The sequence below is a fragment of the Crocuta crocuta genome, unplaced genomic scaffold (assembly GCF_008692635.1).
Source record: "Crocuta crocuta isolate KB4526 unplaced genomic scaffold, BGI_CrCroc_1.0 scaffold127, whole genome shotgun sequence".
Lineage (NCBI taxonomy): Eukaryota > Metazoa > Chordata > Mammalia > Carnivora > Hyaenidae > Crocuta > Crocuta crocuta.
The window spans coordinates 3,861,563-3,888,925 of record NW_027532008.1 but is presented as its reverse complement, the minus strand read 5'-3'; the positions used below and the strand labels follow the sequence as shown (position 1 = coordinate 3,888,925).

The 27,363-nt window shown below is 55.4% G+C and overlaps 1 protein-coding gene across 2 annotated transcripts in view; it reads left to right on the top strand.

Annotated features, from left to right (window-relative positions):
• MAN1C1 (mannosidase alpha class 1C member 1) overlaps positions 1-27,363 on the top strand; it is a 137,171-nt gene that overhangs the window by 96,192 nt on the left and 13,616 nt on the right. The window contains exons 3-7 of one of the 2 annotated variants that reach the window (XM_077775778.1): positions 6,395-6,510; positions 8,356-8,436; positions 14,551-14,645; positions 21,034-21,157; positions 24,083-24,176. In XM_077775778.1, the coding sequence (XP_077631904.1) occupies positions 6,395-6,510; positions 8,356-8,436; positions 14,551-14,645; positions 21,034-21,157; positions 24,083-24,176 (510 nt within the window). Of the gene's footprint in view, positions 1-6,394; positions 6,511-8,355; positions 8,437-14,550; positions 14,646-21,030; positions 21,158-24,082; positions 24,177-27,363 lie in introns of both variants that reach the window. The other variant, XM_077775776.1, reaches the window with a different exon arrangement.

Here is a 27,363-nt window from a genome sequence, read left to right as displayed (position 1 = left end):
TCCACGGCCACACTGGTTTCTTCGGAAGCTGAGAAAGAAACACTTGTGTTGTTTCTTTACAGATTAAGAAGTCTCTGTGGTTTATGTCATCAAATTAAATGCAACCATTAGAGTATGGCTCTGGGGACACGGCAGTAACAGGCTATGCTTTGGGTGATTTTTTTTCCTTCTGAATGTTTTTCCTGGAGCTCACATTGCCTGGCCTGACCCATTCCTCTTTGCTAACATAACATCGCATAAAAACCTCATCATCATTAATACAGCAGAGTCAGGAGAGGGGATACAACCCTCTGTCTAGCAGTCCAGGGCTCCTGCCCAGGCAGCCCCAGGGGTGGGTGGGGGAAGGAGGTGACAGGAGCCAAGGGCCAGGCCCTTGAGAAACTGACCCACGCACGACAAACAGCTTTGCACGGGACATCGGTGTAGACACACACAGCCACTGTGGCTGATCTGGCCACAGCCTGGTGGTAGGGGCTCCTCTGCCTCTTGGCACCAGCCCCTGGCATAGCTAGCTAACCTGCCCCAGGTGTGTCACCACAGTCCCCTGCCCGGTGGGCTCGGTCTGTTCAACCCAATATGTTTACCTTCACCTGTGGCCAGACCAGAGCCAGGCACCGAAACATGTGAGTGAGCCACAACCCCTGCAAACCCTCCCCACCCGGCGTGATGGTCCTTTGATTCTCAAATACTTAGCAGGCACCTGTGATGGGCTGGAAAGTGTCCTAGGCAGTGGAGGACAGCAGTGGACAAAACGGGACCCTCCCCTCGTCTCCTGCCTTATGAGAAGAGAATAAATGGGGAAGCAGATCCACACACAGTATCTCTGGGATAAAAGTGTTGAGGAAGAAGAGAGAGGTAGGGGGAAAGCGGTGGGGGTGCTGTGTGGTAGCCTGATGGAAACAGCCAAGGCCTAACAGGGAGCAGGCTCGGAGGGCTGCAGGAACAACCTGCGGTAAGAGTGGAATGAGAGAAGTGGGGAAGGGGAGTGGGCCATGAGGCTGAGAGAAAGCTGGGGCCGGATCACAGGGCCTCTGAGTCCAGTGGGAGCCATGGGAGGCTTGTGAGCAGAGGAGTAGCACGATACGACTGGCATTTTCAAAGGATCCTTCTGGCTGCCATGTTGAGGATAGATGGGTGGAGGTGTGGGGTGGGGAATGCAAAGGTAGAAGTCCAGGGGCCAGAAGGCTCTGGGAATAAATCCAAGAGAGAGAAGAAGGTGACTGAACCAAGGTGGGAGCACAGAGGAGGTGAGAAGTGGTTGGAGTCTGGAAATCTTGTAGAGGTTTGCTGCGGGAAGTGGAGGGATAGGGCGCGGGGAAGAGGGGTGCAGAGTCAAGGGCTGGGGGACAGCTCTTGGGAGGAGGGGCTTGGCATTAACTCCTATGGTCGAAAAGCAGGTTAAACATGAGCCACCTGTGCCCTCCCAGGGCTGAGGACAAGGTCCTGGCTGGGAGTTGACATCGGGGAGTCCTTAGCACGTAGGTGGTATTGAACTAAGGGAATGAGAGAGGGCAGAGAAGAGAAAAGGCCCAGCGATGACAGAGCCCACCCATAGTGGTCGGGAGAAGAGCGGGAACCAGCAGAGGAGACTGGGAAGGCACAGTCCTGGGGTTAGAAGAAAAGGCAAGAGGAAGAGCGGTGTCCCGAAGGCCACGGTCCGCTCAGAGCAAGCACAGTGCCAGGGAGAGTAAGTGCACCCGTCAGAGACGGGCCAGCCTGGCTTCCTGCCTTGCCCCTTCCCACTCTCACTGGGCAGCTGTTTCCTGAGCCTGGAGAGGAGTCTGAAGCACGCTGGAGCCCTGCTTTTACGGAAGGGCAGAGACACGTAGATTAGCAATTCTTTGTGGTGCGGTAAGAGTGGGGCCGCTCTTGTAGCGGAGATGGGGGTGCACAGAATGGGGGCACAGAGTGCGAGAGCTGCTGAAGGTTTTCTCAGGGTCCAGGGAAGGCAGGGCCGCGTGTAGACCATGGGGTGGCGTTCACAGTGGCTTCCTGAGCGAGGAGGACCAGGTGGGTTCTAGATCTCCCCAGGCGAAGGCGGCACGGGGAGGCCGTTCCTAGCGGTCTGCGGAAGAGTCCCAGAAGTAGGGACATCTAAAGAGGCCACAGGGAAGGGGGAGAGGCCTACGTGGGTGGGGAGCTCTGGCCTTTGGGGCTGCTTGGAGACAAGGTGCGGAACTGGTGCAGAGAGGCAGTGGGAACCCTTGACCCCAGGAGCTCATAGGTAGTTAGAAGGTGAGCACAGCCCCACGGATCAGGGCGGGGGTGGCAGGCGCACGAGTGGAAGCTCTTTCGTCAGGAGGTTGGCTTGATGCGATCCGGGAAGGCTGCCAGTGGGAGGCAGAGCTTGGAGAGCGTGTGGGCTTTGAGTGCACCCAGATGCCCAGAACAGCTTTCTTGGCAGAGGAGAGCACGCGTGCCAAGGTATCGAGGCAGGAGTGGGCAGCACGTGTCCAGGCAACACAGCCTGATGGGAGAGGGGATTAGCCGGATCCTTTGGAGTCAGACCCAAGAGGCTTCCCCCACCTTCCCCCACCTACCCCCACCCCCTCACCTGGGAAGCCATTGCAGCTTCCTGAGCTGAGGAGGGACACAGTTGGGTCTCGTTTTAGGAAGATCTGTCAGGCAACAATGTACAAGACGAATTTGAGGGGAAGGGCAGGGGTCCTGGAGGTAGGAAGAGCCTTTGAGAGGCAGGTGCCCACCCGGATTGGGGGTGTTAATGGCCTCAGCCCTGTGGGGCAGGGAGGGGCTGATAATGCAGGAGCACTACAAGGCCTTGGCCACCCCCAGAAGACTGCGGAGGGGCTGCCAAGGGCCATCCGGGGGCAAGGAGGGCCACGCTTCTGTGTGTTGGGTTAAGCTCACATGTAGCTAACACTAGTCCGGCTCCTTTCCATCCACTGCCCCGCTTAGCCCTCCCTGCAGCCTTAGGAAGTAGGTCCCCCTGTCATCCCCATTTAGAAGAGGGACACAAGACTCAGAAAGGTACAGTGACTTGCTGTGACACACAGCTGGTATGTGATGGAGCCAGGATGTGAACCCACATCTCCCTGACGAGGCCAGTCTTTCAGGATGAGCTTTGGGACCCCGGAAAGAAGAACCATGAACCGTTTTGTCAAGCACTTATTCTGTCCCAGGCACACACAGGCGTCTTTATCGGAAAGGCCAGGCACGTATATGATGCCTTTATCTCAGCTCAGGAACCTGCAGTGGCTCCCCAGTCCCCGGCCCAGTGATCTTACCTCACTTTACAGAGGAGGATGTTGATACTTGGAGCAGATGTGTTGCCGGCCCAAGCTGGGGTTTGAACCCAGGGCTGTGTTCTTTTGACATACCTCACTGCCTGCTACCTGGCAGGAAGGGGGGCGGGGTTCCTTTGTGCACAGTGAGCGTCCAGAGCTGGAGGTGGGAGAGGGAGACAGCCTGGAACCGGCCTCAGGGCCAGGTCCACTGGAGTTTCCAAGCTGGCTGCCTGCCTTTTTGTCCCCCTTTGGCTCTGTGCCTATAAATCGTGCGCTTCTTCTCTGAATAGGGCTGTGTGTTTTCCCCTGGGGAGCCGCCCCGGCCGGCTGCAGGTACAGATAGAGTTGAATTTGGGATCGGGCCTTCTCTCTGGCCCAGCCTGGCCACTGGGTAACCTCTGGCCTGGAATGAAAGGCGTTCCAATAAGTGCCTTGCTGGCCCGCAGCCCGGCTGTGTGGTAGGTGGGGGCCTGGGTGAGAGATCAACCGAGGAAGGATACGGGAACCTGAGAGCCGGGCAGAACTTTGCCAGAAACTCCCATAGCGAGCTGCCTTCTCAGCCGGTGCCTCGGGAGCATTTGGAAGGGAGAACTGGTCACGAGGAGGCCTGGCTGCCCTTCCGGCCCAGGCCGGACCCTTGGGCCTCCGGGCTCAGGCTCAGCCCAGGGAAGGAGGGCCCCTGGGGTAAAAACACTGGGCAGCTCAGGGAAGGATCCAGAAATCAGATACTCTGGGCCTCGTCCCCTTGGCCTTGGGCTTCTCTTCAAGCCCTCGCTGATCAGAGCAGCCTCCTGTCCCTTTGAGGGGTGAGGCGGGGTTAGCAATCAGATCCATCTGTTTTCACAAGCAATTGAGAGAAGCTGGGCTCTACTCCGCCTTTGGTCTAATCCTGGGTTTGTCCCAACCCCTCTCTGGGGATCCTCTATGAAATTTAAGGGCAGGGCAGTGGGATCTTAAAAATCTTTTCAGTCCCTTAAAAGATCAAGTGTGAGGCCCTGTGGTGTAACAGGAGGGGCTGGAGCTACAGAGCCAAGAGTATGGACACGAGGCTGGTGCCCCGTGGCCTGGTGCGTGTCAGCATCTGTGTGTCTCTGGCACATCAGGGTTCCCGTGCCCCACTCCCTCTTCACCTGACGGTAAAGCGTTCCGGGAACCATGATCAGCCATTGGCAACCACAGGGGAAGCAGCCAGCATAAACCAGGAAAGATCAACTTTGTTTGGCTTGGGTGTCTTCCTACCAATCCTTTAGTGTCAGAGGGGTTGACGTTCTGGAAATTGACTTCATCCCCAACAGTGAAACCATCCTGGGGCGCCTGGGGGGCTCAGTCAGTTAAGCATCCAACTTCAGCTCAGGTCATGATCTTGCAGTTTGTGAGTTCAAGCCCATGTCAGGCTCTGTGCTGACAGCTCAGAGCCTGGAGCCAGCTTCAGATTCTGTCTCCCTCTCTCTCTGCCCCTCCCCCACTCATGCTCTGTCTCTCCCTGTCTCTTAAAAGTAAATAAATGTTTAAAAAAAAAAAAGTTTAAAAAAAATACTGAAACCATCCCAGGATCCTGACTCTGGATTGGGAAGCCCTTGCTTCTGGAAGCGGATACTAAAACCTCCAGCTTTACCTTCCTCCCAGTTTCTCCTGATCGCCCTCCCATTCTTTTCTAGGCCTTCCTGGTGGTGGTTTGAGTTTCAGGAGTCTCTGCCTGCAGAGTCAACACAAGTGAGCAGTAAGAGAAGCACTGATTAAGGAGATAGAGGCTAACTCTGAACACAGGCGTGCCTGCAGAGCCCGTGCTTGCTTCAGACCCAAGTTGGGCTCAACCTAATGCGCTCCAAAGCTCCTGGGGGGGGGGGGTCGCGGAACCTGGGGTTCTCAGTGCTTTGAGCCTCTGCAAGGAGGAAACATCAGTCCTCTTAGGCTACAAGCTGGTATCTAAAGGAAATCGCTGCTACTGTAGATTTAAGGAGTTGATAGGAGGCAGCTGCTTTTGCAGGAAGCCCTCCAGATGGCCCCAGGCACATCCCTCTCTCCCTCCTTTCTTCCTTCACAGGACTGTACACACTCGGGCTCTGGTTGTCCCACATGGGGAGGCCTCTCTCCTGATTCTCCTGTCCAGTCCGTGGTGTGGAAAGCTGTGATATTTTGCATATTATCTCAGCCGTTACTCCCCAGGATAAGAGGCTAAGACCCAATGGCAAGGGCCAGGGCTCATATGAAACTTGTGCCTTCTGGACTGGCCATTCTAGAGTGGCCACAAAACCTTCGTTTGGTGCATTGGTTGGGTTTCTTTGCCCAAACTTTCCCCCTCCCTTTTTTTTTTCAAATGGAAGTAGATTTCTGGTTATAAAAATACTCCATGTGCTGAAAAAGTAAAAAAGCACCTGTAGTCCCAGCACTTGGGGGTAACCGTTGAATCACATCTTGCCTGACTTAGTTCTGTGTAAGCTCATCCACATTTGGCATACAATAAAGAAATTATACTGTGTTTGGTTTTTTTTTTTTTTGCAACCTACATTTCTTTTAACCCAACAGATCCCGTAGATATCTCCCCAGTAAATGCAGGCCTACCTCACCTGCGTGGAGGGCTCCATACGTGTCCTATTTTATGTTTGAGCCACAACTAATCCCCTATTGATGGATTTGGAGTTTTTCCCCCAACTCTTCCCCATTGTACATGGTACTGGAATAATAAATACCTTCCCGGATAAATATTTGTGAACATCTTTTTTTTTTTCTTAGAATAAAACAAGGAATAGAATTGGAAAGCCAGAGGACAGGCATACTAAGATTTTGTAAGCGAAATGCCAGTTCACCCTCTCCCCAGTGACACCAGAAAGTGGTGGGTGCCGAACTGGCGCTGCTGGTTGACTTGCTGGCGTATCTGAGTGGACTGATGTCTGGGAAGTGGCTCGGCCTGTGAACTCGGTGTCCCAGCCGGCTGCCCACTGTCCGGGGCCCCAAGGGGGAAGCAGCCTGGGGTGGGCAGAGGGTGGAGGCCTGCTCCTGGACTCCCGTCCAAAGGTGGGTGACATTGGAGTCCACCTTGGAGCCTGCCCGGGCATTTCGAGGGGGCCTGGGGAGTGGTGGCTTGTGTGGCTGGGGACAGAGAGGACAGGAGCGAGCCTGGGTCATGCCCTCCATCTCTGTGCCTACAGGAGGCCTCAGCGGGGCAACTATCATCGACTCCCTCGACACCCTCTACCTCATGGAGCTGCAGGAGGAGTTCCAGGAGGCCAAGGCTTGGGTTGAAGAGAACTTCCACCTGAACGTGGTGAGTCAGGCACCTTTGGGGCATTAGGGCCGAAAGGGGTCCGGAAGGTCCACCGTGTCACTTCTGAGACGCTGGGGCTCTGCGCCCTCTCTGCCGAGTCCCCTCTCCTCAGACCAGCCTCAAGGTGGGCTTGAGCCCTGGCCGGCCCATGAGTATTTACCAGCCTGTTCTCCCCTGGGAGGGAAGACAGCCAGCGACCCTTCCTTCCCCTCCCCGGTGTGGCAGGCTCCCAGGAAGTCCCTTCTGGGGTTGAATCTGTCACGCAGAAGGGCAGCAACAGGCCGGGAGCAGTGGTGTATCTGCTCTGAGCTGCTCTAACCTGGAGCCCCCGCCCCGCCCCATGCTGCCCTCTAGAGATGGGCGACAGGCCGAGGAGCCGTCGGGATGACGGTAACAATGGCAATGCCTAGTTCACCAGCATTAGAACACTGTCAAGTCTGAAACGGATGTAGGCGTAGGGGGTGTCCTCTTCCTCCTCCTCCTCATTACAGCTATTTTGAGGCATGTTATGCCTTCTGGTGGTCTGTGTGAGGTTAGAATCCTCCCATTTCCTACTGTATTGAACGGGAGAAAGGCCGAAGTGGGAGAAGGAAGGGGTATCATCCAAGGCCCACCTTGTCCCTGTGCAGATAGTGGATAGAGAGTGGGCCTCAGGCAGCTGCCTACGGTGCCAGGTGCCGGCAATCCGGGGAGCCTGGGGGATATTCACATAGGCTGGTGCAGGTTAGGGAGGGTCCTTGGAAGAGAGCAAGATGGGGGTCATATCCCCTCTCTGAGCCTTGGCTTCCTCGTCTGGAAAATGGGAATGAAGACCTCGCCACTCCCTGTAAGGCTAAAAGAGAGAATGACTTCGCAGGTGCTCTGTCAGTGGAAAAGCTCCCAGATAAAGGGATGCTCATTGTCATTGTCAGCAGGAAAGGACAGTGATATGAGGAGTGCTGGGGGGCAGGGAGGGTGATAGCAGGCCCCTTTAGGGAGCCACACCGGGCACTGGGCATGTGCCGGGCGGGCATCTCACCTGTGCCACTCAGCACCGCATTGCCGCCCCGCTCAGGGTGAAGAACCTTGGCCAGAGAAAAGCTAAATACCTTGCCCAAAGTCCCAAAGCCAAGTAAGGAGCTGAGGTGGGATTTTAACCGAGATCTGGTCCTTGGCATGGTGCCCCGACACCAGTCCAGACCTCAGAAAGAAGATGATCGAAGCAAGTGTGGACATGCTCTGAGGGCCAAAGAGCTAAGGCTGAGAATTGCCAATCACCTACAAGAACCTTCCTGGCACCCCCTCCTCTCAGCCCTGGCTTTGTCCTGTTTGCCCCAAAACCTCTTTGGAAACCCCTCCCAACCCTGCCCCGCCCCACCCTGCCACCCCAAGGAGCTGCTGCTGCCCTTCCCTCCTGCTAAACTGGGGAGCTCCCTCAGGAAGGGGAGGTGGCTGGATTAGAGAATCTGCCTCCCCTCAGGCTAGTCTTCAGACAGCAGCTCCCTACCAAGTTCTCCGGCTCCTTGGAGAGCAGCCAGGCCTAACTTTGCTCCGACAGCCTCGGGCAAGGGCTGGGGAAGGAAGCCAAACCTGGTGTTTATTTGTAATGCTGTTAACGTGCTCTGTGGCCTGCCAAGCAGGTGTTGATCCCTCTCAACTTCTGCTCCGGAAACCACCACCCAGCGTAGCCTGGCCTGCTGGGCGAGGAGGCCCCGGAGCCCAGCACAAGTATGGCCAGATCATCAGGGTGGGGGGTTGGGGAGGCTGTGGCCAGAGTGACCTGGCTGTCCCTGGGAGCCCTCCAGGCATCTCACAAGTGTCCCCCCACCCCACCCCCTGCCCGCCCCTTTCCCTGCTGCCCTGCAGAGTGGAGAAGCATCCTTGTTTGAGGTGAACATCCGGTACATCGGGGGACTCCTCTCAGCCTTCTACCTGACGGGAGAAGAGGTGAGTTGGGCCTTCGAGGACCCTGGATCCTTCAGGTGGGAAAAGGCTTGAGAGAACATCCAATCCCGCTCCCTCATTTCACCAGTGAGGAAACAGGGATTCGGGGGGACTCGCCTGGGGCTGCCCCTGTCCGCCCAGCCTCCACAGTGCCACCTGCAGGCCTTCTGTCCGATGCTTCCATTCCCTTGCCCGGGGGTGCCCCGCTGGCTCCCAGGGTTGCTAGTAAATTCTCCAAGGGCAGAGACTAGTCTACTCACACTGTCCCTGCAGCTCCTAGCACAGCACCCGCCGTCTGGACTCAGCACGGGCTTGTGCTGCTGGACTGGTTTGTGCAGGGCTGGTTTTCGGCACTGATAAAGCCAAGGCCATTGTTTCAGCACTTCCACCCCTGGGACCCCTCAGCCTTATCCTGCTCCACAGCCACCCCTCGGCTCCCCTCCTGGGTGCCAGCCACCGGCCAGAGGCGAGCACCAGGTCTCAAGGGACAACAGGGACATGGGGCAGCCACTGGGGCTGGTCACATGTCCCAAGTGCAAGGCCTCGGCCCCAGGCAAGCTGTGTTGGCTTCCAGAGGGAGAGCTGTGCAGTGTGGGGAGAAGATAGAGCCCTGGGCATGCAGGGAGTCAGAAAACCTGGGACTCGTCCCCACACCACACCTGCCTGTGATCTTAAGCAATTCCTCCCCCACCCCTGAACCTCGCTTCCTTCCCCACCATGGGAATGGGCTCACAGAGCTCTTGTGAGATGGGTCAGGAGGGATAGGGGTTGACCCCGAGCTGACCGGCTCCAAAGCCCATATTCTCCATGCTGCAAGAGAATCTTGAAAACCACAGAGCTCTGTAGAAATAGGAGACTCTTCCTCCCCTCGAGAAGTCCCATGAAAGTGCAGCCCGAGTATCTGGGGGTGAGGTTGGCCAAGTCCCCAGCCGTGGGTCATCAGTCAGTTGTGTTCCTCGTTACCCAGAGGGGTCATGCTGCTCAGCACAGCTGCTGCTCTGGAGTCGGATGCCTTGGCTTTGGCCCTTTCCCTTCCCCACACTTCTCCCTGTCCCTGTTCTGTCCATCCTGGGATAGCATCAACCCTGCCCCCGCCACAGCGAGGGGTAGGGGGGGCCACAGAAAAATCCATGCTAACCTCAGTGGGGTTGTCTAAGGAAGTCCTTTCCGCTTCGCTCCCATTTAAGGCAGTAGCTACAGTCAGGAGTTTGGAGATAACAGGTGCACACTACCTCCCGTCACTTCAGGCCTCTCCGTCAAGCCTGATCTCCTCAGCAGAGATTACCACTTGCACCAATTTGTTTCCAAATCAGTGGAGGTGGGATCCCTTGGCTTTGAGCCACATGAAACATGAATGTCATTTGAAAACCCTAGGACCGGGAAATGACATGGAACAGAAAAGGCACCCTGTTCTTCCAGGCACTTGCCCAGCTTCCCGGCCACTCATGGCTGTGGAAGGTGCCATTGCATATGGGGACAGGGGAGGGAGCCATGTGGCTCAGGGCTCAGAGGGGTCAGCGACTGAGGGAGGTGCTGGTGCCCCTCAGTCCTGATGCTTGACTCACTGTCTTGCCCTCCTCATAGGGTATCTTGACTCTGAGAACCTCTCTGAGGCCTTGGCTCCCTAGTGATGTAGGCTGGCTGGGTCTGAGGACCCAGAGGAGGGGAGGTCACCCAGGACCAGCCAAGAGGGCCCTTGGCTTCATGCAGGATAGAAATCAAACACAAGCCAAGAGGAAGTGAGAGCAGTTTATTGAGACCTAGGGTGAGTACAGGTACAGACAGAGCATCTGGGAGACTTGGGAAGGAAAAGGAGTCTTGTCTTTGCTTGGGGCCTGGGGTTTTTACCGAGGATTGGGGTCTGATGTACACGCCCCCTCAGGCATCCAGGGACTGGTCAGAACAAGGACAAGGTGTCCTCCATAAGTCACTTATTCCTTGGGGTCAGGGGGTCTTGGCATCGAGATGTCTAGAGTCAGTGTCTGGAATATGCACAGGACAGCGTCACCCGGTCATTCTTGCCTGGTCGTTCCTTTGATGCTATCTATTGTGCTGGAAGCCTTCAAAGAAATCGTTAACTCCTTGATCCTTACAAGGAGGGGCTACATTATTTGTACTATGAGGCATGTGTAAGGCAGGGATGCAGGTCCGAGCAAAAAGAGAGGCAGGAAAAGGACCATAAAAAGCAGTCCTTCATGGCGTTGCCTCAGTTTCCCCATCTCACTGTAAGGATCATCAGTCTGACTCCCCGGGATGCAGACACTGGGGTGTGGACAGGAGTGCCTGTGACTTAGAAACAGTTCACAAAGCCCAGGGAGCTCCGTGTGGCTCAGAATCCCTGAGCAGACAGGCTCCTGAGGTTATGGGCACCACCCCTGTCCTCCAGCCGTGCCCTGCTGATCCCTCTCTGTCCCCAGAGACTGTGCCACAGGAGCCCGGTCTCACTGGTCCCTAAACACCCCATGAGGTGTGGGTCTTCGCCTATTTGCAGACATGGGAACTGAGACTTAAAAGGAGCTTGCTCAGGTCGCCATCCCCGAGGGCTGTGCTGGGTCAGCTCATGACCCCATGGCCTTTCGGCCATAGGCCTGAGTGGTAGCCCCCATGGAGCCTGGCCCAGTGTCACTGCTTGTCACCAGGGCTCAGACACACCGGACTGAGGCCTCCCTCCTCTCTGTCCTCAGTCTCGCACACAGGGTTCCTGTGAAGTGGGTCTTTCCAGCCTTCATATTTCCCAGGAGTACTTGTGGAAGGGGGCCAGAGACCCCAGCCCCATCCTGGGCTGAGGCCTTCCTTTGCTGCCGAGGAGACCTAGGAGAGGAGAGTCCCCTGGTGGGGGGACTACAAGACCCCCAGGAGAATAGCCAGCGTGCGGACAACCACTCCAGGGGATGTGTGCACGGCTCTTTAAGTTCACAGGGCACATTCACTTACATACGTCCTCGCGTTTGAGTTCTGGACGAGCCCTGTGACAGCCAGGGCACACGTACAGTTAGTTCCATTGCACACACGAGGCTCAGAGATGGTACATGGCTCGCCTAAGGTCACACAGCTGCTAATGGGAAGATCTGAACCCGGGCTCTCACTCCCAGCCCAGAGGCCTTTCCCTCTACAGAATGTAATTCTTGCTGGCTTCTCCCCGCTCTGTTCTAGAACCTCTGGCCCCCTGCCTGTCGCTTACCTTGGCTGTCTGCAGCCATACAGGTCTGTGTTCTCTCTCTGTGTTGAAGAGGCAGTTTGGTATCACTTAGTAGCTCCACAACCTTGGGCAAATTGCTTCTCTGAGACTCAGTTTTGTCATCCTCCAAGAGGTCGACTTCTTCCCCACAAGGCTGTTGCAAGGGTTGAAGGTCATGGAGAGGAGACACCTAGCACAGTAATGTGCTGTGATTTATAATAAGTAATATATGTATCTGGTCTGCATCCCATTGCTGGCGGAGCTCCTAAAAGTGTTGGAATTTCCTAAGGGATGAGAGCAATAAATGTGTCTTTTGTTATGTTAATTGGGTGACTTTTGGTCCCCACCTAAGGATAGAGGCTGGTTCCCAGGAAAACCCTGTACTTAGAGGGTAGTTATTTTCAGTCCCACTGTCCTGACTCCCAGGGATGGGAGAGGCGCTGGGTGCCGAATTGATAGGCGGTTAGCAGTGGTTTAATGGGTCCTGCCCACGTGATGGAGCCTCCATAAAACCCCAAAAGGATTGGATCACAGAGCTTCGGGTTGGCTGAGCACCAGGAGATCTGGGGAGAGCACCTCAGCTGGAGAAAGCATGAAAGCTCCACCCCTCAACTCCATGCGTTTCTTCCATCTGACTCTTCCTGACTTTCTAGTCTTTTCTCATAAACCCATAATCCAGTAAGTACAATGTTTCCTGAGCTCTGTGAACTACTCTAGCAAATTGCTCAAGCCCACAGAGGGGTTTGTGAGAACGTCCGACTTAACAGCCCGTTGGTGAGAAGCACAGGTAAGAGCTAGACAGGCGACAGTGTCTGAAGTGGGGGTGGGGCAGTCTCGTAGGACAGAATCCTCAGACTGTGGAATCTGGTGCGAAATCCAGGAAGGGAGTATCAGAACGGAGTTGAATTCTAGGGCACCCAGCTGGTGTCTGCGAATTGCTTGGTGGTGTCAAGAGACTAACACACACACACACACACACACACACACACGGTGGAATTGGGTTCAGAATCTGTTACACACCTGCTCACTTCCCACAGAATAAGTAGGACTAGTATCCTTCTGTTCCCAGTAGTGCCATTCTGGTCCACACACGCTCACCCCGCATCCTCCCTGCTGTGGCTGAGACCCTGCAGCGCCCACCAGCAGTAGATCCTTCCCGAGGTGGAGACATGGAGATTCCTAAGGGCATTTGAGAAGATACAGCTTAGGAGCCCTCAGGGCAGAGGACAGCCAGTCAGCTGCCTGGAGCTTCGGCCTGGGGTTCAGGTTCCACAGGGTTCCTCTGCGCCTCAGTGCACAGTCTCCCGGGGGTCAGGTGATGACGTCAGGGGCCTCAGATGAGAGCCCTTTGTTGTTGCTGTGGTGCGGCTGGCCCCTGTGCCCACTTCTGGGACCCACCGTCTGGCACTAGACACTATCCCCTTCCGTCCCCGTCACTGCCAGGCCCCAGGTGCAGCTCTTTCCTTCCAGCAACAACCACACCGGCCCCCGGAGGCCTCTCTGTCCCATCCCAGCCGGCTCCTGGGCCCGCAAACCCCGCCACGGCCATCCCATGGCTGCCTCAGCCCCCACGTCGTGCGTATGGGGGTCGGGAACTCAGGACGACTTTGTTTTGCAGCCCTCAGGAGGTCAGCAGACTGGGTCACCCGCCAGCTCCGGAAACGAAAGGAAACATGTGTTATATCACCCGGAACTGTCACATTTAAAAAAATAAATACTATTTACTGTGGGCTTGTTTTTGTTATGAAAAAAAAAGCCCAGAAATAGAAGCCAAATGAAGAAAGCAAAAGTCCTCCACAAGCCTGCCCCTGACTCCTAGGAGACATTGTTAATATTTTGGTGTATTTCCTTCCCAACCTTTCCTCACACGTCCGTGTGCGTGTGATTTTTACTAAAACGTGAATTACGCGGTTTCAAAGTATATTTTTCTTTTAACAAACTAGAAGCCCTTTTTTTGCCATTAATTAATCTCGTACCTCATGCCAGTGGCTGCATGGTGTTCTAGTGCATGAAGAAGTCATAATTTAACCACTTCCCTACTGTTTGATAGAATATTTTCATGTTTCCCACTACTATAAATACCAGAATAAATAGGCATAAAGTTACATCTTTACAACATCCTTGATTACGTACTTACTTAGAATAAATTCCTAAGAGGGAAACTGGTGTCAGAAAGTCACAGATGCTTTTGAATTAGTCAGAAGAACAGTCAGAAGGGGTCAGAGCCTCCAACAGGGGCCCTGAGGCCTGGGACCCCCTTTTTGGCTCCTTTGCCATCATATCAGTAGTTTAGCCATTCACCTTCTCCATTCATTCCCATCTGTAAAATGGGAACAGTGGACAGATTCAGAATGTCAAGGAGGAAAGGGTCCACCCCTGGGGGACGGCCGTGCTTTGCTGGGAAGTACACAGCAGCCAAACCGTGAGGCAAGGATTGAACCCAGGGTGGGGCAGGACTCCTAGTCAAGTGCTCCTCACACCCTGCCCAAATGTACTTCCCCCGCGCCCAGCCTGTGGCATACCTGGTGACCTGGTGACGGCGGCCCTGGCTACTTCACCCTCCCAGCGGCCGCCCCGAGCACAGCTAGAATCACTGAGCCTTCATCAGAGTCCCGACACTGCCTTGAGGGCTTTACAGCTATTACCTAATTTTCATTCTTCCCAGCAGCCTCTGTGGAAGGCAGTATGGCCTTGTTTTATGAGTGAGGAAGGAAATTGAGGCTCAGAGAGAGAGGTGCCTCAACTAAGGCCACATCACCAGGAACTCGAGGAGCTGGGTTCACATCCAAGCCTGCCTGACTCCAGGGCCCGATGCAGCGCCGCCTCCCGCTCAGGGCCAGAGCCCGTGGGCTCATCCACGGGGGAGGGTGGGGGAGCTTCCCGAATTGATGGCGCCCACACGGCCCCATTCACGAAGCCCCATGCCTCTCCCTTTATAGGTGTTCCGGATCAAGGCCATCAAGCTGGGAGAGAAACTGCTGCCCGCCTTCAACACCCCCACGGGGATCCCCAAAGGTGTTGTGAACTTCAAAAGGTAGGTCACCTTCTGGTTTCCTTCTTGTGGCTTTGGCTGCTTCTGTGTGGAAACTGAGGCACAGGGAGAGAACAGCACCCGCCGTGGGAATGACAGTGAGCCAGTGGCTCTCCGGGGCCGATGTTTGTCACCAAACCTGGGTCTTAGGATTCATAAGGCCTGATCTTCCCAAGGTGGGGAGGGGACAGCTGTTCTGTGATCGTCCCCCAACACTGCCTTGACTCACAGCTCTACAGGTGTACCCCATTCACCTCCCTCCCCAGCGAGGGCCAGGGGCCAGTAGGCACATCACATCCTCCTGCCATGAGGAGGCACCGCAAAGTGCTAGAGGGCTTGAGACTCTTAGAAGAGGGACCCCTGTGGTCTGCCAACCCCCACCCTTGGCCCCCAGCAGGGCTGGGTCTCAGGAACCCAGTGTCAGAACCCAGAAAGGCTCCTGGGGGGGTGTCAAGGTCATGGAAGCTCAGACTCCAAGGATTAAAGGCCATGGCCAAGGTCACATAAGCCAGTAACTGACCATTCCAGGACTTCCAACTCCATTTTTAATCATTCTTATCAAAATGGAATTTCCCTCTCTTTAAAAACGATAAGTGCTCATTGCAGAAAATGTGGATTACACCAATAGTGTTCGATAAGACCAGAAAACTCCCGTGTGGTTCCACTAATCAAAGAAACCACTGGGAATACTTCGTTCTACTGGCTCCGTAATTAAAATGTTGATTCTTACTGGCTCCTTCCGTGATTTTCCTTCCTGATATGTTGCTAGTTCAGTGTGTGAACTAGACTTTCTGGATAGTCACTAAGTCACAGGATGCCAGAGCGAAAGGGACCTTGGGTGATATACTTAGAAAGAGTAGAGCAGGGGTCTGCAGTTGGGTCCAGCTCCACAGCCTGTGGCTACCTGTCCCCACCTCTGCCTGCACTGCTACCCTTCCCTCTCATGGGGACAGGAGTGTGTTTATATCCACTCACTTCCCAGGTGTGGCAGCTGAGACCCAGAGAGGGGAAAGGACGGGGTCAGAGTCAGGAGAACCAGTGGCCAGCCAGCTTCATGATCTGTGAATCATTACAAGCATGAGTCCAGCTCCTGGGGACCCCCAGTGTGCCCCATTGTCCTGCCTTCGCTCACTCTGTCCCTCTACCAGTTGCCCTCCTTTCCCAGCTCCCCTGCCCAGCAGAGCCTGGCTGATATGCCACCTTTGCCACTAAGGCAGAAGCGTCCCAGCCTCTCCTGGCCTCCGGGCACTCCGTCTGCTTCCTTACGGCCTCGTTCAGGTGCCTCTTCCTGTTCCCTGCTGGCCTGGGGACTTCTCGAAGGCAGGGTCCATGCCCAATTCTTAGCTCATTCCTTCAGCAAATATCCGTGCGAGGTACTGTGTGCAGGATAAAAGGTCAATGGCACAGCTCCTACCACTTATTGGGCAATTCTGTGTACCTGGCCTTGTGCTCAGGGTCTCCGTACATCACCTCACCAAAGTACCCCTCACAGCACCCCTCTGAGGGCAGATATTTATATTATCCCCATTATTCACACAGTCTCAGAAGAGAAAATAACTCACCCAAAGTCTTACAGCTAATAGGTAATTGGGGCTAAGATTTAAACCCGTTTTGTTACAGATTGAAAACTCTGTTCTATACACCTGCCTGACCCTCCCACAGACTGGACCCCTGCTTCCCCCGCCCTCCCCCGTGCAGACCCCTGGGAGACGTAGTAGGAGGCACCCGGGAGCTCCCTGGGCCATTCGCAAGGTTCTCCAAGAACCCTGAGTCCACCTCACCAGACTTCCCTGAAGTGAGGTCTTTTTTGTTTTAACTCAAAGATTTTTTTTAAGCTTATTTATTTATTTTGAGAGAGAGTATGAGAGAGAGAGCAGGGGAGGGGCAGAGAGAGAGAGAGAGAAAGAGAGAGAATCCCAAGCAGGCTCTATGCCATCAGCATGGAGCCCGATGTGGGGCTCCAACTCATGAACCCTGAGATCACAACCTGAGCTGAAAACAAGAGTCAGGCAGTTAACCAACTGAGCCTCAGGGGCCCTGAAGTGATGTCTTACCTCAGGACTGTCAGTCCAGCAGTGGCCCCAGCCAGCTGCCTGGGAGGGAAGGACAGTGCCCCCCAGGAGGCCGGGGCACTGGGCTCTGGTCGAATGTGGGCTTCCTCTCTGTCCTGGGGAGGTCCCGCTCTTCTGGTCGGCCTGCCTTGGGCCTCGCAGAAGAGAGGGGACTTGCCTCCTCCACCTCTTTGCTTACTGCCTGATCGGAAAGCATTCCTGGGCTGTGACATCACATAAATCTCACCAGAGGCCACAGAGGGGCCATCAGTGCCAGTCGAATCCTGTCCTCAGTGCCGGGGTTGATGTCTCAGAGTCGGACACTTGGAGTTTTGCTCGGATTCCTTTCCCACAAACACTGATCCTGGAGAAACACAGCCAGCTGTCACGGAGAAGACACCAACATGGCATCTTTGCGGCTCTCTCTCCCAGGGCTAGCGCCTGGGCCTCGCTGCCGGGGTCTGGGATCCGACCTCAGCTCAGCCATCCTTCCCTCCTCTGTGCCTGGTGCTGCCCGCCGCCCCCCAGCCCTGCAGCCACAGCCCTGCAGGCCTCACCCCTGTCCTTCAGAGCTGGGACCGGATGCAACACAGATCCTAACAGTTCTGATTAAGAAAATGCATTTATTTTTAGGCTATTATTTGCATGCTGCCAGTGCCATATACATATGTATGTATATGCATATTTCCTGGCAACACCTCCCTTTCATTTTCTGGGTAAAAGAGTCTGTTGCTAAAACTGCATCCCCGTTCCATCCCGGGGGAACGTCAGGGATGAGTATGGCCGGACCCGCGTGGCGCTGAGTTTGCTCTTTGGAGAGGGCCAGCTGGTGGGAGCTGGGGCACACGCTGCTGTCCCTGCCCCGGGCAGGGCTCACTGTGGACAGCTCCGAGAGAAAGAGCCAGACGGGGTCCCAGCAGGAGGGGTACATAATGAGGCCCTGCTGCCAAGTGAGCGTGACTGCTCTTCCTGCTTGGGAGGCAGAGGCAGGGACAGCTGTGACCTGTGACCCTCGGGCACCACTGAACTATCTGAGTGGCAGTGGCCAGTGCAGGGACTAATCTCTCTGACACACTCGACTGCGGCCCACCCAAATCACACAGGCAGAGATACACGGGCCCGGCTGTGTCACAGTCTCTTGCATCCGTACCCTCACTCGCAAATACGCACTTGTATATGCACGCTCCTGCCACACACATACATACACACCTTAATAGGTGCTGATGTTTGGCGAGCATTCACTGTGTGCCACACGGGATGTGAACACATATGATTCTCTCTTTTCAATGGGCCCCGTTTCACCAGTGACGAAACTGAGGCTGAGAGAGGTGAGGTAACGTACCCAAGGTCACACAGCAATAGAGGGAAGTTAGAATCCAGGTCTGTCTGGCTCCAAGTTAACAACTATATCAGACACATGAGCGCACACATAGATACACTGGAGCGTCTGCCATGCTGGGGAGGGGCAGCCCCTTCCACCAGCAGAGAAACCACAGGCTGCAGGCACACTTGCAGGCTTCAGAGGTCGGGAGGGGGGCAGAGGGCAGAGCTCCCATTAGCCCATTGCCTCATGGGGCTGAGCAAAACACCCCCTGGCCTCTGGATGCTGCCCCTGAGCACAGGCATTTGGGGCACACAGTAACTAAGATTCGGATTCACCTCCACCAATTCTGTCACTTACTCTGACCTTGGAGAAGTGTCTCCCCCTCTCTGAGTCTGAAATAAGAATCGTGGGATCTACCTCTGAAGTTGGCTGTAAGGATAAAATAAGATGCTACCGCTGCCTGGCACCCATCAGGAACTCAGGAACTCAAACGAGCAATAATTTTAATAAACTATAAACACATAATTTATATGTGCATAATTACATAATGTTAAAAATGATAGTAATTACCTGCCTGATTTGTAACTCACAATAACTCTATGAGGTGTGGGTACTGTCATTTAACAGATGAGGAAACTGAGGTTAGAGAGATCAACCGACCTGCCCGGAGTCCCAGGGCGGTGGGAGCCAGTGTGGAAGGCAGGCAGGGCAGAGGGGAGGCAGACGCCCACTGCCCCCCTCTGACCAGAGCCGGTGTGCCTGTCTGCCAAGCCGGTTCCGCTGCAGGAAGCCCACTCGGGAGGGTAATTGTTGGGAGGGAGGGGAGAGGAAGGAGAGGCTCATGTGCAGGAAAATGAGAACAAAAGGCAGCTGGGTGACTGGTGGCTTTTTTGACCTTGAATTTCTCTGCCAGGGCAGGAAGCATCCATTATTCAAGAAACCCTCTGTGGGTACCCACGGCTCCCACTGAGAAAGCCAGAAGGAGAGGTCTCACTTGGCCTGGAGGGAAGAGGGACAGAGAGGGGACACTTTCCCCTTCCCTCCGGGTCGATGTGGGGCCATCTGGGTGGGAGACCGTTAGGCGATGTGCAGAGCCCAGTCTGAATCCGGCCTCCACCACCTACCAGCTCCAACCTTCCAGTAACTTCTTCCCTCTCCGAGCCTCAGTTTCCTCTTTGCATATTGAGATTAATGTTACTTTACCTTGTGGACTTTAAATGAAGTCAAGATGCAAACAGCTTGACCCAGTCACTGGTATCTTTAGTGGCTCAATAAACAGAAGCTGTTTTATTTATCATGTGGGAGCCAAGTCTCCCATCTCCATGCAACCTGTCTCTCTCTACCTGCCCCCTGCCCCCAAGTCAGGGAAGTACCAAGGAGAGGGAGACAGGAAGAAGGGGCCAGTGGTCGTCTCTGTTTATTGAGGCCACCTGCTCCATAAGATCCTAAAACTGGAGTCCTCCATCTGTTTCTGGAAGTTGAGCTTGACTTCAGAAACTATCCAGGCCCGATAATGGAGCTTAGAGAGGAGAGGGGCCGCCTCAGAAGAGCCCCAGCCCACCCCAGGAAAAGGAATGCCCCTCAGATGGCAAACTGTGACCTCCTAAACCCCTCCTCCCATGCCTGCCTTCCTAGGTCCTGTCCTGGGGAGACAGACAGACAGACAGAGGCCAGTTCCGCGGGGAGGTAGAGCCATCCCAGCAAGGAAGCAGAGGGGCTTCCTAGAGGCCAGGGCAGAGCCGGCCCCCTCAGCCTACACCTTGGAGGCCCTACGAAGTGAGTGGGGCACTCACTCCACCCTGCTCTGTCCCACAGGAAAGATCATCATGATACATATGAGGAAACTGAGGCACAGGGAGAAGCAGCAGCTTGCCCAAGACCACCCCTGTCTGCACTTTTCTCCTCCCTCTTCATCCCACAAAAGACCTAGGAATAGAGACCAGGACCAAATACTCTTGCTCAGTTTGATGGTGCAAGAACTAAGGTGCATAAGGCGGGGATGGTTTGCCCATCGCCTCTCAGCTACAGGTACCAGGGAGATTTACGTGAAGGCACCTTTCCAGGCAGCATATAATTAAAAGAGAGGCAGCCCACATGATGGTTAGGACGAGCGCTGTCGTCAGGCCAGCCTTGGGTCCCAGGCGCTCCACCCAACTGTGATCGAGAGTGAGCGACATCACCATCCCAGGCCTTGTTGTCCTCATCTGGGAAAGGGGCAGATGGGAGTAAGGTTACCGGAGACTCTGCACCATTCCTCCTTAGAAGCACCCAGTACCTGCAAGTGGTTAGTTGCCGGCCTTCTCCAGCGAGGCCACGGGGCCACTCTAGGATCTAAGGTGTCCCTGAGACACGCATGACCGACTTTGCTCCGAGGGCCCCTGTTTCTTTCATTCCTACCCTCGGGCCTTCTCAGGGTCCAGTAGCTCAAGGCGTGTGGGCACTCCGGGGACACCGGCCTGTCGGTATGGGTTCCACAAGATTCCAGGCAAGGGCCGTTGTGTGCCCTTGGGCAGCACTGACAGTGTGGGGGGAGAGAAGGGGCCGCGAGGGGTCCAATCCCAGCCATGGCAGTTTACCCTCCACGGCCACCACCACCGACTGTGAAGCGGCTGGCTTGCCTTCAGCCAGGGGACAGAAAGTGTTCTGTGTGGTCTCTGTGGTCGATCTCACCTGTAAACTTAGCGTGGCTTGGGGGCCAGGCCTTGGCCATCGAGGCAGCCCTGCTGCCGTCCTTGGGCCTACAAGCCTCACAGGGGCTGCTTGACAACAGAAACAAAGAGGCGTGCATACAGACAGGCCCGGCCTCAACTCACCTGCAGCAAGTCAGTTCACTGACCTCAGTATCCACATCCACAAAATGGGGCTATTGACAATACTCACCCCTGGGGAGGAGCACCCAAGATCAGATGGCCTGGCACCAGCGGGCCATCCCCCCGCAAGCAGTCCCTGTCACTCTCAGCAGGGGAGCCAGCCCACAGACAGGGGGCTGACTGGCGCTTCTGTGTTTTCACAGCAGCTCCATCAGGAGCTGGGGCTGGGCCATGGCAGGCAGCAGCAGCGTCCTGGCGGAGTTCGGGTCCCTGCACTTGGAGTTCCTGCACCTCACCGAGCTCTCTGGCAATCAGGTGTTCGCAGAAAAGGCAAGTCTTCTCCCAGCTCCTCCCTGTGCTCCACACCGGGAGCACCCCAGGAAAGTGGGTCCGCCTTGACCAGGGTGGCCAGCGGGGACCTGGAAGGCCTTCCGCCACCGCTAAGACAGCCCACGGCTGCTCGTGGAAGCCGCGAGTGTGCCCGAAGCCAGGTGGCACGGAAGGCGGGCTCAGGGGAGGAATCAGGGCCCGGCTGGGGCAGGGAGGAGGTGAGGCTGCCGGCGAGGTTTTCACTGGTGCCGTCAGATCCAGAGAAAGTGCGGCAATGGGAATCCAGGCACCAGCTCGCCTGGGCAGGAATCAGCCACCGGGTGCAAAAGTCCCCTTTCCAAAGACAGTTAACTTCCTCCTGTGAGATCTGCCTGCCTCTTCCTTGCAGATGCCCGCCTGGCCCGTGTTGTCAGCAGGCTGGCAGTGCGGCTGCACTGGGCAGCAGGGGCACACGTCTGTCCTCTCTCACTGTTGCCCGGCTGGCTGAGGCCACAGCAGGTGCTGAGAGCTGGCACCCAGGCTGTCATCCAGCCTGGCAGCTGTCACTCCTGCCCCTCTGTGAAGCCCTCGGGAAGAAGCGGGTCCTTCGCCTTACAGCCCTTGGCAGTCCCACCGCCTGCGAGTGTCTCTGCGGGTGTAACCCCAAACCCGAGGAGGGGAGGTGTACACATGCCCCCCTCAGATGGCGCCCAGGCTCCATCGGGAGATGTCCCTTTCTGAGTCCTGCCCTGAGAATGAGGTCCCGCCTCCAAGGAGAACCCTGTGGGCCCCCTCACCCCCGCTCCCAAAGCCTTCCCTGCTCTGAACGTTGGCCTCTTGGAGTTCCAGGAGTGCAGGGAGAGCACAGACTCCCGCCCCCACCTGCTGGCTCCCAGTGTCGGGTCCGCCACCCGGCCTCAGAGCATCACCCTGCGCTCCCATGAGGAAACACAGGATTCCGCCAGGCCTGGGAATCTGCGTTTTAATAAGCACCCGTGTGCTTCTTGATGCCAGGGTTAGGGGAACTGCTTATTCAGTGTGGGAACCCCTCTGAGCATTCCTGGGAAGCACAAGAATCCCTTGATCACTTCCTGTGTTGGGGCTCACTACCCCGTCCCCCTCAAATGGCCTGTCATGTCAGTCCTGCACTTCAGAAGCTTTCCCTTGAACTGGGAGGTCTCTGCCTCAGAAGTTTTCCCTTGTATTGGGAGGACTCTGCCACCCCGGGACACCCCACCTTGAAAGTTCATGGACCCTAATGGGTTTTATTTTCTGATCCCTTTTTCCTACCTCCAAGCCCTCCCTCCCCTACCCTCCATGTATCTTTTGCTATTGACCCAAACTCCCCCAGGGAAGGTTGTGACTGGCTCACGATGGAGAGGGACAGGGGGCTCACTCTACCCTGGCTAGTCTGGACACACTAGCTACCACTGCCTGAGCACCTACTATGTGTTGGGTACCTTATATCTCTAATCGCCCCTCCAAACCCTGAGGTGGGTCCTCTTGCTGTCCCCATTTTATAGAGGAGGAAATTGAGACTCCGGGGTTAAGTCACTTATCCTGGGCCATCCAGCCGGTAAGTGATAAAGCCAAGATTCAAGCTCAGGACTTCCTGGTTCTGAAGCCCACGTTCTTTCAAGACCAGATTAGTATAGCTTCAGGCTTTCCCCCTCGAGTCCATCTGCCTGTCTCTCAGTCTCTCTCTACATTTACATTCACTGGCTATTTTCATCCCCCAATCATGCCTCCCACAGAGGCAATTATTGGCAGTCAACAAATTGGCCCAAACTCTAGAAGCACCCGCGCCCTCCAGGGGAGCCAATTTAGCCTGCTTCACTGCTCACCACCAGGACAGGCGAGAATAACTCAGGTACAAGCACATTCCTGTCCCCCGTAATGGACTCCGTTAACATAAATGGATACGGAATCTCATGTGGTAAAGCGAAGTGCTGTCCCCGGGAAACAAAGGTCTGACAGCTAAAAGGCTGCTCTCCCTGCCCCTCGTCTTGGAGATGAATCTGTGAGCAGGATAGAGTATGTCCCCGGGGGGCGTTTCTGTTCCACGGGATTCTGTGCTAGAAGGATCTCGTGTACTGTCGGAGAGTGGACCCCAGGGCATGAAGCCTTCCCGCTTCTTGCCCTTTGGAGCAGCAAAGCTTGCAGGTCTAGCCTTCNTGTGCGGGGCCTGCCCCGACCCGTGTTGGATGCAGGGGCCGCTCTGTGTGCTCAGCCAAGACCTGTCTCATGTCCTGGCCCTGCCACTTTGTGAAGTGAGCGACCACGGGCAAGTCACCGAAACTCTTGAGGTTCAGGCATGTCCTGAGGTAACAACGCAGGTTATTCTAAGGGTTGGAGGTGAGGTATTTGCACTGGGGCCTGGCTCAGAAGAACTGAGGAATGTTAACAGCTGTGGTGGCGGCGGTGGTGGTGGTTAAAACCCTGAGATGCCTCTGTGGGCAAGGGGGTGCTGAGGGGCCCAGGCCTTTCCTCTGGACTGGTTCCCGTGGTGGCAGAGAAAATAACATAGTGTTGGGCTGAACCACGTGAAAGAGCCGGCGCCTGACCATTCCAGATCTATGAAAAAGGCAGTTTTAACTTACAAATGAGTCACTATCACTTATGTGAACCCCCCCGCCGCCGAAAAGGCCCATCCCCCAAAGCGATGCACAGTGAGGAAGGGGTGAAGCGAGGGGGGTGTGGGGCCTGGCAGAGCCCCAGGCAGAGTGTCGGTGCAGAGGCGGTGGATAGGCCCCACGATGGCCGTGTCCTGTGCGCCCCGTCTTGCCACCTTCGGGCTGGGGCCTGCCGTTGGGCACAAAGCTCTCCCTCCTGCCTCCCCGGAGTGGTTGCCTGTGTGGATCCAAACAAACTGCCTCTGCTCATTGGCTGAAAGTCACTGGCTCCTTCCAGAAAGTGAAGGTGCGTCTGGTGTCCATTTCTTGGCAGGTCAGGAACATCCGAAAGGTCCTCAGGAAGATCGACAAGCCCTTCGGCCTCTACCCCAACTTCCTCAGCCCAGTGAGTGGGAACTGGATGCAACGTGAGTATAGAGATGCCACTACCCCTCCCCCCAACACACACACACACACACACACACACACACACACGCGCGCGCGTGCGCGCCACCTTCAACTGCTTGCCACTGGCATCCGGTGCAAGGCACCTGGGCTAAGGGACCAGGGACACGTTCGTCAGAGCCGAATGCTGGCAAGGCATTTGCTCTGTGCTCGAGGATCCCGCCTGTCCTGCCAGGCACTGTGTGTGTGGGGGGGGGGAGGGGATCTTCACTGCTGCCATTGCTGTTGTGACAGGTGTGGTGGCTGCCACCTAGTGCGGCCCCCACACACCTGCTGTCTCCAGCCTTCCATCTCTCAGGATGCTGCTGAGGCCTCCCTCGTCACCCCCAAGCTTGTGGGAGTGTCACGGAGAACCTTCTGGGGCAGAAGTGGCCCGCAGAAAGACCATGCATCCTCTCCGGCCCCTTTGATCTGGTGCCCCCCACCTCCAACTTTAATCTTTTGTTTGTTTGTTTGTTTTAATTCTTAAGTGGAGCCTAACAATACAGCAATACAAAAACCATGAATTCCCTGCAGTATCTTATACCTACAAGAACTGGTCCTGGGATTTCCTGCTGTCCTCTGTTCAGAGGCTTGCTCCTCCACTGGACAGGCACCAGGTGCGAGTCACCGCTGGAGCCTCCTTTACAGCCCCCAGCTCCAGCCACTGAGACAGAATGGGGCTGGGGGGTGCAGGCTGGAGAGTGTTGAAAAGTCCCCCAGGACCCTGCGATTGCTCCCTTGTCAAGAAGCCTTGATTAGGAGGTCATAGCACAAGTTGGTGGTGGCAGGTTCCTTGGGCCCTGCTTCTGTGGGCTTCCCAGAGCACCTGGACCGTCCCCTCCACCGTTTCCGCTCAAAGACCGCTTTCCCTTTCCCCTGCCTGCAGCCCCACTTGTTGTGACATCAACAAGGGCTCAGGAGCAAAGTAGAGTGAGTCTAATGGCTGCATGGCTGTGGGGAATTCACTTTCTCTCTTCGAGCTTGGTTTCCTCTCCTGCAAATGGGAGGAGAGCTAGAGGTATGTTCTTTGTGCACCACGGAGAGGTGTGGGAATAACGGTCAGAAGCGGCGGGAAACGGATTTCAGTTCATCATCCAAAGATGATATGCGTTGTTCTGAAAGATGATGAGTCCCCATCAGGAAAAGCATACGGTCTGGGCCTGGAGGGCTGGCCGGCCAGCAGGGACACCACGGAGAAACTGCAGAGACAGTGTCCTTCCAACCCTGAGTCTCTGTGATTACAGATCCGGAAGGCCCAGAAAACTTGACCCAGGAGTTTTCCCCTAATGATGACCTCACTCCCAAGTGGCCTCCTGCAAAAACCACTTACAGAAATGCAAAGTATTTTTAACCAAAATGCACCGCCAAATCCAAAAGTGCAGGGAGAAAATGAAGGTTTGAATTACGGATTATGGCCACGGGAAGAGACAGTTCAATAACTGTTACTGCTTTTAATTGCGAGACCCGACTGGGTAAGGAGACAAACTGCCCCGCTGCTGGCGAGCTGCTCCAGGACGCTGCAGCAGAAGACATAAAGAGAGGGAGAGGGGCGTGGCTTCCCAGTCCCAACAGCCACCTTAGCAAATTACAGGGAGCGCCCCCCCACCCAATGCCGCTGAGAGGCATAACTTTCTTTTTAGGCTGTGCCAGGGCTCACAAGGCTGAGCAAAGTCGGTCACATATGAAGAATTGTTTCATATTAATAAGATACGAATCAGGGGCGACTGGGTGGCTCAGTCGTTTAAGCGTCTGACTTCGGCTCAGGTCATGATCTTCCGGTTCATGCGTTCGAGCCTCGCATCGGGCTCTGTGCTGACAGCTCAGAGCCTGGAGCCTGCTTCGGATTCTGTGTTTCTCTCTCTCTGCCCCTCCCCTGCTTGTGCTCTGTCTCTCTCTGTCTGTCAAAAATAAATGAACATTAAAAATTTAATAAAAAAATAAATATGAATCTGAGGCCTGCTATAGAACAGAGGGAAGGAAGGCTGTCGAGTCCTGTTCACCAGATGCCTGCCTTCCTCCTCCCCTGGGTTTCATATCTGGGCTCATCTCAGGCTTTCTGTGGTTTTGGCTGAGACTTTTTGGTAATTGTATATTTTTCCAACATATGACAACATTCCCAGCTTGCATAAGCTAAGTGTGTTCGCATCCCTTTTTCTCCTTGAATCCTCTGGATTTAAAGCTCATTTGCAACCACAGAAATTACAGGTTAGAGAGGAGTTAGGGCTGCGTCCCGGTCCCAGCCCCCCCCCCCCCCCCATACCTCCTTCTGGAAACTGAACCACAGGGTAACAGGGGAGGCCAAGCCCCTCCTGCCCCTGGGACTTCACAGCCAAGACAAGGTCCCCAGGCCCCTGCTGGTACCAAGCACAGATGAGACCGTGCCTCCCAGAGCCACCCAGAGCTCACATTGCTGCCTGCCCTTCAGCCTGGCCCCCACAGTGGCTGGTCTACTCCCTGAACCCCGCGCCTTCCTCAGCGGGAGGCTGTGGCAAGTCCAGACTCTCCGCCGATGGTACACTATGTCAGCTGCCCATCAGCTGAGTTTGGCTGTCTCTCTGGTTCACAGTAATTTCCTGAGGGCCAGTTCCCCACCTTGTAGGGTGGTGGCCTCCCACTGCCAAGTATGATGACAAGGTCAGGGAGCAGCAATGCCCGTTCCTGTTCAGGCTCGTGGACGCCAACTTGTGCTCCTCTTTTATATTTTATTGATCATAAGAGTGAGACCCAGAGGGGGAAATGGCTTGCCCTGAGCTAAGGCAGATCGATGTCTTCTGATTCCCACCACTGGGTTCTTCGTGTGCCAAATGACAGTTGTTCACTTCGGTAGAGGCCCGTGAGAAGCTCTGCACGTGTCCCCAAGAGGGTGTCATGTCACAGACTCCCATGGCACTCCTGGGGGCCTGGCTCCCCTCTCCTGCACTTACCTGCCAGAAGACGCCCTCAACTGTGTCACACACATGCTGCAATCACATGACGAAGTCCAAACTCTTTGACTTGGCATTCAAAGCCCTTCCCAACACAGCCCAAACCTACATCATTTCCTTTTGGTCAGGACCTCCTGGACATCCACCGGGTGCCACACAGGCTGTGGGCATAAAATGTGACTCATACACAGTCCCTCTGCATAAAGAGCCCACAGCCTGGGGTGCGGGTGGGGGGGGGGACAAA